The 17,837-nt window shown below is 33.9% G+C and overlaps 1 protein-coding gene across 1 annotated transcript; it reads right to left on the bottom strand.

Annotated features, from left to right (window-relative positions):
• Positions 1 to 3,882: 3,882 nt before the first annotated feature.
• Positions 3,883 to 6,522, bottom strand: LOC138310119 (serine-enriched protein-like). The gene is made up of 5 exons (XM_069251251.1): positions 6,444 to 6,522; positions 5,674 to 5,959; positions 5,053 to 5,231; positions 4,529 to 4,692; positions 3,883 to 4,149 (listed from the first exon to the last, which is right to left on the bottom strand). The coding sequence occupies exons 1-5, from the start codon at positions 6,520 to 6,522 to the stop codon at positions 4,093 to 4,095; spliced, it is 765 nt and encodes a 254-aa protein (XP_069107352.1). The 3' UTR covers positions 3,883 to 4,092.
• Between the last annotated feature and the right edge of the window lie 11,315 nt (positions 6,523 to 17,837).

The following is a 17,837-nucleotide window of genomic DNA, read 5'->3' on the forward strand; positions in this document are numbered from 1 at the left end:
AGGCGAAAAATACACTGGAATACAGAGTAGTTTTGAACATTACATAAAAGGAATCTGTCTCGTCATTTTCGCTTAATACATGTAACCTTTTGTATACACAAGAAGAATGCGTTCTTAAGTAAAAAACACCAATGGCACACCTCCAGGTATTAATACAACTACCCATTATGGGGGATAAAAATGGAAAAACATACATATTTGGAGGTTGCCAGAAGTAATTTTATATTTCACAGAGTACATGTTTATGTATTTCGATATCTCATTGTCAAAGTGGGAAAGAGGGGAGACGGACTGACAGGTGATAGATTTAGAGAAAAGTGATAGAAGCAGAGAAGGAAAAATAAGGACAGATACAAAAGAAAACAACAGAAAACACATTTTTAGACAGGTTTAGCTAATTATGAGAACTAGGGTTTAGATCGGCTGTTTCAGAAAATTTATAATAATATGGTAAGTATATGTGTAGCAATAGCAAAAAACAATAAAAAATTCAAAAACAACTTAAACAAAGCAAGAAATAAAGGCAAAACGTTTAAAAGATACATTATATATGTCATATATTTACAAAACAACTACAATATGTACATTTTTTTATAGTCAAATTTTGCTATAAATGCATTTGTGAGTTTAGAGGTTCAGAAACTCTTCACAAAAAAAAAAAAAAAAAAAAAAAAAAAGGCTATGCACTACTTAATATGTTTAGAACTCTTCCAGATAGAGAATAAAAATAAAAAAGAACAACATCCCAATGATACTGCAACATACTTTAACTATTCTATACGGGGAAAAAATCCTTGAATTACAGGGTTAATTTACTATACGTCGCAGTATACATTGTTAAAAACTTACTAGTGAAAATTTACATGATGAAAGGAAGCCCAGTTTTTATATGGAATATTTCTCAATTTACATACGATTTTAAAATGCATATATCTATACATTTAAGTAATTTGTGCCAAGGAGAGCTTTATATTTCACCAGAAAACTTCATATTATGTTTTGAAACACTGTCAAAGTTGCATATTAAGACCGTGGTTGCCACTGCATAACACACTACATTTTGGCAGGGGAAAACATGCAAAAAGTATGATTGGGAACATTTCAAATAATGCTTTTAAAAAAAACACATATTCTGATTGGGAACACTTGACATTTTTACAGTATGTTTCACTATAGTTTGGTAAATCAAATTTATGACAGTTTAGATATTAAATACATATAATTTAGTGACATTTTCGATAAGTGGTTTTTGCCATGAAAAAGGGCTAGTTTTAGAACAATAGAATCCTAAATCACTGAGCATAGACAGTTAAACATGAAGATGTTTTGAGTCTAGTTTATCTTAGAGAAATTTTGGAGTGTTTATTGACTACCACCGTTAGTCGGAGTTCGGTTGTTGATAATACAACCAAGCGTAATGAGATCCTCGTCATTTCGAATCATAATTCTAGAATTACTGTCCTGGGTTTTCTTGGCGTAGATTTGGCCATCCCTGGTCCAGAACGCATGGATGTTGTTTAGATAGCGGTTCTTGTTTAGAACATTTACAAGGCGTTGGCGGTGTTTCGTCAGGGCCTCAACTACCAGAGTTATGTCAGGATTTCCTTTTAACTTTGCCTTTGCCTCGAAGACCCTTTGGCGATCAGTATAACGGACAAAACGCACAATTGCAGTGACCTTGCGTTCCGTGGAGATAGCGCCCAAAATGTGACAGCGAGAAACTTGGGTGTCATCAATAACAATGTTCGATTTGTCGCGACATACTTTTTGAATAGCTTTTAGAGGGTCAAAAGTATGCGTGTCCTCGAATTCAGTAACAGGTAAGTTGATGAACTTTAAACACGTTCTACGCGAATATTGCTCCTTTAAACCATGTGAAATATGTTATCATTAAATATTCATAGATGATGGTAAGGCTGTATTATCTAAGCAAAGAAGTAACGTGGAACTACATGTATACTCCCGTTCAAACGTCATTAAATCTTTAGATTTGATAAAAGAAAATTGTTTTTACAAAACCATTATTTTAATATCCCATGTGAAATTTGAGAAATCGTCAAAAGTAATCAGCGAAAATTTGGGAGAAGTATCTGGACTATCACAGTTCTCATTTGATGGAAATTTTCTATACCGCATTTTTTAATGACAGAAGTTTCTCAAATGTTCCAATGGATATAAATAACCAATGTAAATTTTTAAAAAAAAATGTATTTTCAACATGTGACGACATGATATTATGTACATTAGGCAAAAAATATTTAGAATTCCTTAAAATATAGCCAGGTTTTGGTGTTTTATTGTATTATACTTTATCCTGTATTTCGCACACAGTGCAGACAGGTTTGTCATATCATGGTTGAAAAGTGTGTTTTTTGACACATATTCAAAAAAAATATTAGTCAGTTCATAAAATTATCACAGATAAGGATTAGGTGAGTCTTTTTTGTTGAATGTGACAGTTACAACTATATTTTCTAAATTACACAAGCGAAAATGCTGACCGGTATATACCTGTACGTATTATGTATTTGCATATTACAGAGTTATCTTTCCTTTCGGTTAGATATTAATTGTGACGTCATGTTTTTACGAGAGTAACGTCATACATTTTAGAGAAAATGACGTGAGTATTGTTTACAAAATAATGACGTCACAATTGATACCTACCAGCAAGGGAAGTAACTCTGTAATATGCAAAGACAGAATATGGAAACACCCGAAACAACATACAAGATAGTGAATATTAGTTCTAAAAATTATCTCTTCATTAAATACTGTAAAATGAGACCGAGTTCGAGACTTCCGTTTTGGATTTTTTTTAATCTTTTTTGTCTTTACTTCAAGTTTCCAATTTTCACAATACTTTCAAAATGTGACTGATTGTAGATCGATAGCTGCTGACTCGGACATTATAACTGTATCGCCATTAAGAATTATAAATAGTTTTATGTACATTCCAATAGTATTACCTAAATCTTTTATATTCTTCAGACAATTGACGCCATGTTCTTCAAAAATAAGTCTTTAAGGTCATTAAGAAAAGTTTCAAAAAAGAAAGGTTATAAATCTTCGCCTTGTTTTACTCCGACGATGCATGCAAGTTAACATATTTCCATTTTTGACACAGGATTTGAATTTTCATATAAATTAATTATTGCTTTAAACATTTTTCCAGTTATATTGTTTCTTTGATCTTTTGTCATAAACCTGATTCGAACGCTTTTCCAAAATCAACAAACGAACAAAACCCTTTTGGTATGTTCCTTGAAGCATTTTACAGGAACACATAACAAAATAACGTTTTAAATTTCTTGAATAAGATTTCCATGAAATTCTTTTCGATGGAAAATATCTATATAAAACTCAATAACCGAAGGCATGAAAATTACGGATAGATGACTTCAAGACAGTGTTAACAATGTTTTGTAAGGTAAATTGTTAAATACAAAGAGAATTGTTGAATTCTCGTTACCAATTAATATCATTGTTTCATTGACTATACTGAATAGGTCCCAAAGGGAAAGCTGACAAACCTTTGAAGACAATACACACAACTCATGTAATACACAAACATATTTCTAATTATCGTACAATCAGATAACGGTTCTTATCACTCCGGTAGCGTACAATTTATGTTGCTATAATAAAATGTGGTTGCATTACTCTAGCCACAAATTTAAATGAAATAATAAAAATGGGAATGCAATTTTTTTGTTTGGTTTATTTTTTCAATGATATAAATAAACATATTTTACAGCACATATATTAGCACGTTTCGTTAGATAATAGCACACAGTGTCCGGTAAAATCGGCTTCACAACATAAGATGTCTTGGCCCAAGACTTGTCTCTTTTTATACATTGTCCTTCACATCCTTGTTGGTGTACCTGAGATTGACAAAAATCCTCTCCGTGCTCTCCATTGTAAAGCTGGGGATACTTTCCAAGATATTGAAGGAAATAACCATAATGTCAGTCATGGGAGATAATCTCTACATCTGAAAGTGACAGGGGAGATAATTTCAACATCTGGCAGGGGAGATAACCCTAGCACTGGGTGATCACTAGCACTATACAGGAACTGTTGTATATCTCACACTGTCGTCTCAGTGACCACTCTCTTGGTAGTCGGTGTCACCAGATGCTGGATCTACAAATAAAACACAAAATTATCAATATAATTCATAATACAGAAACAAAGACTTGGGTCCTTATGCAGATGAGTATGTCAGATTTAAAGTTGAATTTCTTGTAATTTTCACTTTAACAAATTGTTGTAAAACATACAATGTGTGAATATGGATGCATATATTTGATATTGCATTGTTTTCATGAATTTATTTTAAAGCACATTTACATAATCTAGCGTATGGATCGTTGATTTTGATGGAAATCAAAGATTTATTTAAAAAAAAATATTGGGAGTTATTTTAAAGAGGTGAGTTCATCATATGTTTTTCTTTTAATTTGAATGTTGATTTATATATGAAGATAATTGATGTAAATTTGTAGATAAGTATTATGCCTACCTTGGTGAAGAGCTTGATGCCATAACGATGGTGTATGTACTGGTTCGCTCCTCTCTGAATGGTCATCAGAGACTGGGGTCGGGTCTGTGAACATCTCCGGACATAATCCCAGCAGGCTCTCCTCAAGTCGTCTAACCCAAACTGTTTAGCACCACATAGTAAACCTGAAAATACAACGATATCATGTATAAATATAATGCAAATATAAACTGATGAATCTATTTATGAGAAGTTAACATCATTAAAATCTTAAGTAATCGGTAGTTAACAATTTAACAAAATTAAAATATAAAGCACTAGGAATTTAACATTGAAATCTAAAGTAATAGAAATTTAACATTAAAATCTAAAGTAATAGAAATTTAACATTAGAATCTAAAAGGAATTGTTTCGCAGATATTAAATTGAGAGTGAACGGAAGCACTGATGTTTGCTAAACAATTATGATTGAAGTTTGTATAAATGATTTAATACTTTGTTCCATGAAAAGAAAAATGTTAAGAATAGAAGCATTTTTTTTTTACCTGCAACACTTCTGGAGTCTATATCCACAGAACCACAGTGGATGAATTGCACGATCTTTCGGAAGTCCTCGGGCTGGTACTTGTTCACTTCGATAGTTAGACGGGACTGTCTGGTCTTCCTGGACTTCTTGGCTTCTGACACAGCGCGTTCGTTCTTCAGGATGAGCTGGTACATAACTCTGAAACAATAATAGAATCAATTTAGAAAAGTTGGTCAATATTATAAAACCGAGATCTTTTTTATGTATATTGGCATATTACAGAGTTACCCCCCTTGCGCGTAGGTATCTATTGTGACGTCATTATTTTGTGAGCGATATTTACGTCGTATTGTCTGAAAAGTATTACGTTACAACAATCGCAAACACCTGAAGTAACTATTAATTATAAAATACCTACACGTAAGGGCAGATAACTCTGTGATAGGGTACATAATATTTTACATGATCTTTCAGTAGTATGATGATTTGAGACAACCAGATGGTCTATGGTGACGATAAACGATTTTTTTCAAGTTACTTTTAATATAAATCGTCAAATAAATAAGGAATTTTAGAAGAGAAAAGTTCAAGCTCAACCGCAGTTAAAGATTTTTTTTTGTCACTCACTTTATTTACTTACCTGCTGCGAGTAGACAAAATGGCCTTGACCCCATAGATGGGAACTCTGGTTGGACCAACAATGAATGTGACGTCACAGAGGTCGGGCATGGACATGATGTACTTCAGATGATCACAGAGGGCGCTTGTGTTCTGATACTTCACATGGCTACCGCTGACGTCACATTCTAAACCCACACCGTCATCAGCTTCGACTTGGCTGTCTCCATGGTGATATGCAGAAGGTTCAGCATCCGATACGTCAGAGGAAGATTCGTAACCAGAGGAGAAACCTACATCAAAAGAAACAATATATCATAATTAATTTATTTATGGTTGATGAATAAGAATATTGGTGAATTCTTATGTCTTGTTATTCTAGAAATCAATTCCAAAGATTATGTTGTTAAGAAATAGTTTCATAATACAGCTACACGTATATTTTTTCCACATTTTATAAACTAAATAGATATGATGCAATATATATAGCGGCAAAAAGCCAAAATGCAGAACGTACGTTCAGCTATTATGCCCGATTAATTCAAAACGTAGCTTACAGCCTTGACTAAAAAATTACGGGAGTTTGAAATTGACACATACACCCTTAACACTTTCCAAATAAATTTACATACGTTAAGGGTTAAGGGAGGTAGCTTAATTTAATTCGTGTTCAAAAGTTGGGGAATTCTATCATCTATATTCACGATTGGAACTAACAGTGTCTGTAAATAAGCATTAAAGATTCCTACTCAGAAATAATAATAATAAAAAACATTTTCAATATTAATTTACCTTCAGATTCCGACTGTTCATTATGAAGGTCCAGTTGATCATTGTCGACAAGTCTAGCGGTAGATTCAGCTCTCTCCATTGTTGTAATGTATTAGTGTTACTTATATAGTATGTATTGTTGGAAATCGATAGATGATTGTGATGGGAATGACTTGGGGTTCGTGGGTTTTATACAACCATTTGATTACTTAAGGAACCATGACATGGAGCAAATCAGAAATTGTCACTTTCCCTCATCAGTGTCCAAAACTGACCGCTGTCGAACCCACGTGCGTGTCCGTCGACCCGTGACAGGTTAACGTGTGAGTTTAACGCCCGTCGATTTGTTTTGATAACGGATTTCAAAGTGACCATATGCCAGCAATAGAGTTGTTTACATAGGTACCGATTGTCTTTAAACGAGGTAATCCAGGCAGATATCTATTCCTTATAAACAATGATTTAATTATTGTAATCTATTATTTTATTAACGTCTCAAACTCTATTACATTAAAATACAATGTATCCGATTAAAACAGTTCTATATGATAGACCATGCATATATAGAGATCATATAATTTCAATAATAAGAGCCATTCAATAATGAATTATTAAGAGACGGTGAATACAGGCTATCAATAAACTGCCTAGAATATATTAGGAAAAGACAATTTTATCACATTATTCAATATTTATAGTGTTTTATGCATTAGAGTATTTTAAAATAAACAAATATTTATTCCCATTTACCACAGGACGTTGGGAATATCGTTCTATGGTTTTGTCCGGGGACTTTGATTACTCTTTATCACGGACAACACATGTTAGAATTATCGGAATGTTCACGGCTAGAAGAAAAATAGAATCAAATGTTTATAAATAATCTGTAGATTTTTTACAGATATTTTTATGCTGACTTCGGGGTTATTAAATTCGAATTCGTGTAATCCTGTTTTCATGACATCTCTAACTTATTAAAAATTATCTAAAATTGTCTATCTACCGAGTTAATTCCGTTGTAATGTAAAATACAAAGAAAAACAAATCAAATTAGAGCGATCTTTAACGACTACATAGTGTTATAATTGTGAATCCAAGAATAGGACTATAAAAAGACACAACATTTATTTAAATTCATTTTATTTATTTACTATGTATCACAGTCTCCCAAAGCACGCCACATACACTGGAGTCCGTCCTTACATGACCCTAGCTGTAAATATTACGTTAATTAATCAAACATACATGTATGAATCACTCACTAACGAGGCCAATAGGAAACCACGCGAAAGGGACGTATTATGTCGGTCAATTAAATTAATTAGCACCTAGAAATCTGAATCAAACCAGAAATCGCGCTGACGAGTCATATAGAACAAACAACTGAATTATAAAGAATTAAGAATTAATCCCATTTTAACGATTGTTTTGTAATTAAGTTGCTGATTAGTATTATTCCTTTTGAAATCCACACGTGCCTTGTAATTTCGACTAAGTTCAGTTTAAAATTCGAATTTCTTGCTTTCATGATAAAAGTCATTCGACTAATTAGGCTTTTGAATCAACGAAAATGAATTGATTACAAACATTTTAGCGAACACAATCCACAAAACGTATAGTTAGCTGAATATTGAATTTTCTTACATCAACTTATGTATTGTGTACCTGTATTTATCTTCTATTATCTGCTGATGCAGGTGTCTGAATCCCATGTTCACTTTATAATGTTTTAGCGTTTTCGCCAGACTAATTCAGGCCAACATTGCACTTATTGATGAACAGCATCCGCTATTTCGAACAATCATTGTCATCGATCTGAAATTTACCTTTCATCATTTACCACGTTCAATTGATTTCAATTCTTGTTAACTGACCGTCAGGAGATACAGAATGATGTGTGATCTTCATCACAGAGATACTGATATGACGGTAAGTGAAATTAAAATCCTTAATTTCAATATTTTGTAATGTTTTTAGTTCAAACACAATTGTAAGATGCAATTTTAAAACAAAATTGTTTGAAGATAATACCGTGCGGATATCCATGTAGTATTATCGACTTCTGTTCTTGAATACTGTCTCCGTTTCTAGACTGGTTTTACTATACTAGATGCAATCACTGGTATTTGTGTTGAACATTTCGTGCATTTTTTATGTATGGAGAATTAACTTCAAACTTATTTAAAAATGACGGGATATCAAAGTTGTCGAAATATGAGAGGAAAAATACCTTTATACCTTTCATATGTGGATATGAAGGATAGGGATGTACATGTTCTACCCTCGGGATCACAAAGTGTTGTAAATCCCTCTGCAAGCCTCGGGTTTTATAACATTTTGTGACCCTCGGGTAGAATATCCCTATCCTTCATATCTACATATGAAAGTGTCTGATAATGTACATACATTCCCGGTAATAGTTTTACGGATCGCTTCCTAGTGAAACTTCAGGAGAACAATACCAACTCATACCAGGCGCGTAGCTACGTCTCGAGCGATGGTCCCGAATCCACGGAAGGCAAAATATGTAATTGTTATAATTATATTAATGAGCACATTTGTTGGAATATAATCACTGTTTCATTGGTGGGACCAATAATACCATGTCATCGGAAGATGGAAACGGTACCCGCTTCCTCTTTTAAAACGTATATTGCTGTCATATATTAGATTATAAATTACGCTTCAAACGAGGTTGAAATCGCACTTGGAATTGCAGCTTAATTTCTTTATGGTATATATATATTGGTAGAGTGTTTGTTTGTCCCTGAACTGTCTAAAACATGGAAATAGAGGTTCCCCAACAAGTGACTGTTGTTTATCAAACTCGAGTTAGTTAATTTTCAAATTTTTAAGACACGAGCTTTAGAGAGTGTCTTGAAAATTAACTAACGAGAGTTTAGATAAACAACAGTCACGCGTTTGGGAACCTTATGTATCCCATCACTTAAACTCTTAATTTATACCGTGGTGACCATTTTCTCGTCTTCATTCAGGGAAACTTACCATCATACACTGTGTAATATCTTTCCGCCATAAAATATAGTGCTTTAATAGTGAACTAATATTCTATTGTTTAATACTTTTAATAAGCATCTACCTGTTATACAGTAATACAATGCATTTTAAATACAATATATTTTTAAAGAAAATGTGCTATGAAAAGAAGCCTGGAGTTGAAAGCTTGAAGTTGTAATGCTGCTAATTTCACTGTAACGATATGTAACTTAAACATTTGATATTTAAACATTGACATGTAACTTGATGATTTAGCTCCCCAAAAGCATATGTCGGCCTATAAGAGAGCCGAAATCTAGGAATCGTATATTCCTAGTTTTGAATAAAGCGCCTTCAATCACCACCATGTTCAGTGACTTCGGGTTTTGTCCGATTCCTAATCGTATCACGTGACTGACGTTCGACACGACCTGCACGTAGTGAGCCAGGTAACTAGCGTAAGCACACATGTGTTTGTTTACGTTTTCCTTCTGGCCTATATAAGCAAATCATGCTAGTATATATGTCCACAGATTGAGTATTTGAAACATCCAATTTACACATTACTATGGTGGCTGATTACGGCCATCTCGTGTTGTTGTGTTGTCGCCTTGTCGTGTTGTCGCCTTGTCGAGTTGTTGCGGTCTCAAACTGCGACAACCCGAGATTTAACAGTTAAAATGTCGACTTGTACAGAATCTCGTGTTGTCGCGGTAAAATGTCGACTTGTCGTGTTGTCGAGTTGTCGACTTGTCGTGTTGTCGCCTTGTCGTGTTGTCGACTTGTCGTGTTGTCGAGTTGTCTACTTGTCGCCTTCCTGTTACACATGCGCAAATCGTATGAAACAGCCACTATCTATGGAAACGTATTTGGCCCTGCATTTGTTGTGATAAAACATAGTCTAAACGACTTTAAAAACACGACATGGCGAGCAACTTGGCACTTCCGCGACGTAGCTTGCACGACATATCCCTTATGATTGACGTCATGTCGACATTTACTGTGTCGACTTGTACAGATACAAATCGATAGGCGACTTAGAAAAGTCGTTTGCATCAAAGATTTTAGACCATGTCGACTTTAATTATTACGACTTGTCATTGAAATAAAAAGAAGTCGATATCACGAACATCGACTTGGTGCTCAGCGGCTTGTTTTTGTATGTTCGGTAAAATTTTGGCTGCTTTATTTGACTCTACCGCACGGCTGTACATGTGATTAATGGTAAGCTTTAAACTGTTTATAAACTTAGATATTATCTTATGGTATTATATTATGAGCTTTTCAAATGCATTAAGACGTTTTGATATGATTTAAAAGCATGGAAATAAGAAAATTTTAATTCATTTTTCTTCAATCATACAACGGAAGTGCATTTTCTGTAATTAATTAATAAACCAAGGTACTATTTTTTTCTTTCAAAAATATATCTTCTATCATGTAGAAATAAGCAATCGTATATTGAATGTCGAAGTTAAATGGCTATACGGGATAACCCCTCAGCACACTGAAGCGTCCATCAGCGGAACGTAAAAATGGCGGAACTAATAAAATTTCTGGTACTTTAGCGTATGACTAAATATACGTTTTGGTTTAAGTATAGGTTTTGGACATAAAAATGTAATTATAACTATGTAAACAAACATATACTTTATATGATATAAAGAAATAAGATGATAAATACTGTATATTTTTACAGTAGATGTATCTATTCTAGGTACAGTGTACTGTATGTGGCCTAAGTTAACTTGGAATTTCTCAAAACCAAAAGAGCCCACCTCATCTCCCACTTCATTCTCGACGAATTTCTAACCAATCTTCATAAATTTTAAAAACATACTAATAAAACTTCACAATTAACAAAGTGTGCATTGTATTGACCATCGATAGTGCTAAAATCCTGTGGCCCCTACTTTCCGGATTAAAATATCCGTGCTTTTTGGTTTTTGTCGTTAGACAAGGCGGTTGTACCAAATCGGAATTCCTCGGATGTAAAATATAATGTTCGAGCGTTACACCAGAGGCGTTCCGAGTGTACTTAGCGAGGCGGAACTTTTAAGAAGAGAGTGCACGTGGTGGAAGCCGACAGGTATAAAGTGCTGTCGACCTATATACACGTATACTATATATACATGAGCCTAGTCTTACCATATGCTACTGCTGATATTGATAGGCCTATTGCAACTGTCGTTCAGACGATAATAGATACATTTACTGTGCAGTAGGTCTAACAGAGACATAGATAATATTTAATATTAACGTTAACAGTTAACGTAACTATCTAAATCTCAGGCAGTACCTAGAGTTTGTTACCGAAATTGTCAAACATCTTACTTGAAGTACATTTGCTGTTGTAGCAGATACATGAAAAGTCAGTCAGAAGGCGATTTCTTTTCCGCTTTGATAGTGGTAAGGCTAAAATATACTGTAGGCCTCATCAAACTCAACCAGCATAGAGTGTGTTTTTAAAGATGCTCCACCGCTGACAAATGGTATTTTTTCATTATCAAAAACAGGAACAGACGATTTTGTATTTTTCTTCAGTTACAAAAGTTACTTACTTTACACCATTACCACCATTGAAAAGTTTGAGCTTCTAATTTTACTTCAAGTTAAAAATATGAAAAATAATTAATTGCATCCCGAAAAAATTCCGTGGCACTATATCCTATATGGAATGAAGTAATGATTGCGCATGCACCAAAGGCGAACTAAATTATCATATGTTATTTTTTTTGTGCTATTTAGGCATATATGTACAAGATTTAACGCCAATTATTGTTCAAATGATGAATATCATTTATGCTCTGTCGGCGGTGGAGCATCTTTAAGTTATCATTTTTTACATAAGCTTAGACCTCTAAATTTTCCCATTAGCTTCTAAATGCATGGCACTATCAGTAATATATAAATCTAGCAATTCAGTTGAGCATTCACCAGCCTATGAACTGCCTTCAGCTCCTATGATGGCATTTTAATATGGCATTTTTGAGATCCAAAAATGACGTGGGTTAAGTGAAATTTACCGCTGATTAGTACCACCTTCCTGTGATTGTGAAGTCATCTTTCGACGTTAATTTTGTGACGTCACAATCAGTGGAAGCTGGGACTAATCGACAGTAACATGTAATACCCACATTGTTTCTGGATCTCGAAACCAACATACCGGTATGGTGGCATATTACACTTGTTACCCTGGAAATCCCAGCAGATAGCTTTGAAATCAATTGGCTGTTTTGATTTTGAAGAAAATGACATGTTCATCAATTCTATAATCAAAATTGTATATCAATGGTAAATTTTAGCAAAGCACAGCATTTAGTTGGCATTCATAGGCAATATGAACTACAACTGCACAGAGGCAGAGGGTTATTTTAACCAAGAGCTTAGTCCAAGGACAATAACTCTGGGCCATAATTCTTGATAGTGTTTTTAAGCATTAAATGTCTTTCAGTTGGCATACATAGCCAAAATGAATGCCAACTGGATAGAGGCACAAATTCCATGAAGTGCAATGTTGGTTTAATAGGCCTCTGTTTCATTATTTCTGAATTTACTTCGAAAAAAAGACAGATTCAGTAGGCCTATCAAAAGCAAAATTAGGGCACTAATCAAAAGCCTTTCACTCCTTTCTGAAAGTGTTTTAGATTAAATGTCAATCAGATTCAATGGTCCATTTTCACTTTTAAAGACGACAGTCGATAGTCAAATTATCTTATTTTGAGTGTTGTAAAGGTTCATGAGGTCCATTAATATATTTTGCGATCGGTTGCTACAAATACAAGACATGCATATACTGTAAAGCTTGCACAGCATATATTCATATTATTTTGTATCCTGTTTTGTATTATTGACTTGCAATATAAAAAAAAGCTTGCTATATCGGCACTTTAATCTCTATTTGTGTTGGATTAAAAACAGGTAATTTCCCTCGGTGACAGTGGGCACTCTACCGCTCAACTTAAGGGAAAAATTCCCACAAACTAAAGCGTAGTAAGACAAACTGTACAACACCCACCTCCTTTTATATTTTGATGAATTTCACTATACAAGAAAATTTGACATAAAGCCAAAACAAACTGCACAATATTTTTTTAAAATATTACAGGTTCAAAAGCAATGGAAGAAAAGATGGAAAAAACGGAATGCAGAAAGCCAATTAAAGTGTTCTCCAAAGACAGACAGGTGAAAAAGGGGATTGTTGCCAGTACATATGAAGAGTTTTTCAAACTGTTGTAGTAGTACATAATAAAGATATTAATTGTCACTTGCGCCACTATCCAACATAACGTAGGATAATAGAAGTACAAATAGTAAATAATTTACGGTTATATGTACACAATACATATATCACAGGGAATCTTAAGTCCACTGTAATCAATAATTATTATTAGTATTCTATTTATTTATACTAGGATCTACAAAACAAAATAGTGTATTTTATTTACAATCTTAAAGAAATAAGTGGCACTTAATGAGTTAAAACAAATCGTTCACTATAGTGTGATTACACAAAGTAAGCCATAAATCATGCTAGTGCTCCATTAAGAATATATTCTTTGCCAACTGCAAATTGTCTTGTAGGCAAAGAGAAGTTCTTGTTGGATTCAGCAAGAGCTGAATTTTGTGTGGAAGAAAGATGGAACAGAGGTAGATAGCTGTTACTGGGACAACACTTGCTTCCCAAACACCAAAGTCATGCTGCTACAAGATGATGATGTATGGGAACCAGCTGCAGGTAATGGTCATATATCATGGATTAAGGACTATGTATATTATCTCATGAAGTAAACAAGTAATATACACATGGTTCAGCATGAAAACGTGTGTTGAAACTTCAATACTACAGTATAACTTATCTAAACTGGATGTGAAACGGGAACAGTCGATTTGTTCGGTTTATACAGGTGTCCGGTTTATAGAGGATAGAACCTATCACAATATATTCACATGGAAATCATCAGAATTGATTTTTCTTATTACAGCATAAACATGATATTCTCACATATGTACATGGTAGAATCACAGAATTCCAATCCTACGTTTTCTTGGTTTCTGAGGTGTACCTGTGTATGTATGAACCATTTCTCTCGGTGTGCTACATTCAAATGAACTCTCAGAAGTTATGTGTATGTTTTTTATTGTTGGAATTGACCATGAAAAGTATTCGCACAACTACAATGTACATGTAAAAAAAACCGTCGAATGAAAAGTGAAAAGTTGTCACTATCTAGCCCTTAGTATACCGTATACAGGTAACTTCCCCTTAGGCGCCTCATGATCAGTCCCATGTTGTGAAAACATAGTTGCTGGTTATGCCAAGTTAATTTTTCAAAGAAAGTATAGTAACAGGGGGGGGGGGTTTCCTAGACAGTTCGATTCCGGTTTTCAGAGTATACAGGTTCCGGATTATGCAGGTTTTGGTACTATAGTTTATTAAGAAATTTGCCGGGACCAAAACAAATTAATCGGTATAAACAAGTTTCCGGTTTTTATACAGGGTTCGGTTTAGAACAAGTTATACTGTATTAGTCTATTTGCAGAAAATATCCCAAAGGTTTTCGTTACAAACTTTGAACTAATAAGAAAACAAGAAATGGCTACACAATGTTTTATCTTGAGAGGAAAAATTAGTTTGGACACCTTTTTATTATAGGAACAAAATCCTTTATGTATAAATCCAGTAGAATCGCAGGACATTATCAAAATTAATGTAGGGAATATAAAATCTGAAATTGAAAAATGAAACAAACCATAGTCTGTATAGAAAAGCACTTTTCAGTTACTGACTTCTAGCTGGTCTGTGGTTTTTCTGCGTTTAAAAATGTTCTGTTGTTTTTTCTCTATTTAGGTACAATCTGGAAGCTCCACAGACACATGTAAGTTGATGAAATATTTTTTTGATAAAAAAATATTTATCTCAGCACAATCGCTTTTTGTAGGAAAAAACTGTTTATCTTTTTTAGTTTTCACTCCTTCTCATAATCTTGATATTCGCCTGGTATTATTTCATTTGTTTATCTTTCCTATATAGGACAGTGCCATAATAGTGTGTGGCATTGTAGTGCTACAGTATCATGGCGGCATTAATTTGATTATGAAAGTATTGTTTCATAATGCTGCCAAAAGTACAATATTCACATTTCTTGTAGGGGTAATTAACAGTGTATATATTTATCCTTTACCCAAACATGACTCCGTATTTATCAATGGTTTGATATTTGTACTTATGCGGTAATGATATATTGAAAAACAGCATAGTAGCAGTTGTGTTACCGAACGTTTTACTTTGTTAATTTATTGATGTAATCAGACATAAACTTTTTAATTTCAGCAACTACATCATCCAGGGTGATACAGCTTATGGAGAAGTTCAAGCAGAAAAAAAGCAGCCAAACCATCACTGGTATGTAGGGGATTGACAGGTAACATGTATTCAGTTCATTTTGGCTCAAAGATAACCCATATGAATTACTACTTCCTTTGTAGTTATTAAGAAATTTAGCCAAAAAACAATGTTTTTAAGATATCAATTATATTTCAATATGAAGAGAAGAGAGGAGAATTTGGCATATAGTTTTGAATTGCCTTATGTAACAAGCCCATCACATTTACACATAACCAGTTCATTGCTTGTCAAATAAATAATGTGTTAAGTTTTTTAAAGAAATTAAAAGTGAGAAAGGGAATATGTTACTAATGCTCTGCCATTTTAATACAACATCTTAGCTAAAAAATTAACTATTCTATTATTTTCACAGGGCGACAAAAGAAAACACAAGCATACACAGATCAATGTGATAGCTGGGTGGCAGCACCATACACAGTTAACCGACATCAAAAATATTCAAACATATGAGAAAAGCACCAAAAAAACCTTTTGATATAGGGCCTACCCTAGGGCCCTTACTTTTTATGAAAGAAATTCTACATATGAGCGAATGTATTTGGAAAAAATGAAAACCACCCTTTTTCCCAAACGGAAAAAGTTTCCTTGGGAAAAATATGAAAAATGCAACAAGCAGGTTAGGAAACCGCAAAAGGTGGACAACCCATTGAAGACAGTCCAGTATTTACGCTAGGCACCTTTGTTGACTTCTTGCACAGCTCAGAAAACTAGAGATCTATATAATCTCTCACTAAAACTCAGGTACATGTATAAATACAAGCATGTAACTAGATTTGACTACAATTTACACACTAACCCCCTGTCAAACTTTTAAGTATTACCCATTTTTGTCCAATTTTCATAATCATAATAAGCATTCTGAAATGAGAGATTTCTATGTTTGTTTGTGAAATATGTGGGAATTTGTCCCATATTGTCAAAAGGTCAAGTCAGATATGACCTATAGCAATCTCTTCTCAAGTTTTTTTCAAGTGTATTTTATCTTAAAACTTAATGGGCCCGTTTTTTATTGAAATGGCTGACAATAGTTACAAATCAACTGCAAGATCCAAAATCCAACACAGAACCTGAAATCACTCTCATATTAAATATATATTTTAAATGTTCATCCTTGACCGACTTAAGTTATTAGATGACCTTCCAGGCCATGCCCAAGGATCCCTAGGGCCTGTATGTTGACTACATTCTAGATAAGCTTTTGGGAAATTTAAAGTAACTGTTATTCATGCACATCAGCAATTTTAATTATTAATAAGAATTAAAAAAACTAGGAGCAGGCAAATTAAGTATACTTTTTCTTCTGTTAACAAAAGTTACTTTACTTCACAAAACCAATTACCAACAATATGACAACTTTTAGTCGGCTTGCTTTTACTTCGAAGATGAAAATATCGGAAATTACTTCTATCGCCATCCAGAACAAAGTCCATGACATTTTGCCCTACCGATAGTAAGGAAGTACTGAATATTATGTTTGCAATATAACATAACAAATATTAGCATTAATGTAAACACTGATTAATCGTTCAAATGAATAAGTCTAGTCATGTATGTGATGTTTAGCTCTGTTGGTGGTGAGTGGCATCTTTAAGATTTAGATAGAATTGGTTACATATATATTCAGATTTCAACATTTTATCCAGATACACCAGCTCTGATTCTGACTGTCTTCAATACCAAGATTTTAGGATTTGAGTTTACCGTTACTGCTTTCAACTCTGCGTCAACACAGTCTTCGCAACTCTGTGGCTACAGCAGCAGCTGGTGCCTCCGTCTGATCAGTCTCTCCTTTACCTCCTATTTGTTACAAGGAACATTTCCATTAGAGACATCTACCCCAATGGAATGTAAGCATTTTGAGGTCACCTGAGATTGATATGATCCCCATCCCCAAGTGGTGGCTCTAGGAGGGTAAAATGGACCTATAATTTCAAAAATCTTACTCTCCTCTACACAGATGATGGTAGAATCAAAGTACTCTTTTCAATACATGTAGATAGAAAGGTGTT

The sequence above is a fragment of the Argopecten irradians genome, chromosome 16, assembly GCF_041381155.1.
Source record: "Argopecten irradians isolate NY chromosome 16, Ai_NY, whole genome shotgun sequence".
Classification (NCBI taxonomy): domain Eukaryota; kingdom Metazoa; phylum Mollusca; class Bivalvia; order Pectinida; family Pectinidae; genus Argopecten; species Argopecten irradians.

Bases quoted from the DNA above. Each gene is read 5' to 3' on its own strand.
- LOC138310119 (XM_069251251.1), bottom strand. From the start codon at position 6,522: ATGGAGAGAGCTGAATCTACCGCTAGACTTGTCGACAATGATCAACTG. The intron at 5,960-6,443 runs GTAAATTAATAT...TATGATATATTG, and splicing joins TGAACAGTCGGAATCTGAAG to TTTCTTTTGATGTAGGTTTC. The intron at 4,693-5,052 runs GTAAAAAAAAAA...TTGTATTTTCAG, and splicing joins AGACTCCAGAAGTGTTGCAG to GTTTACTATGTGGTGCTAAA.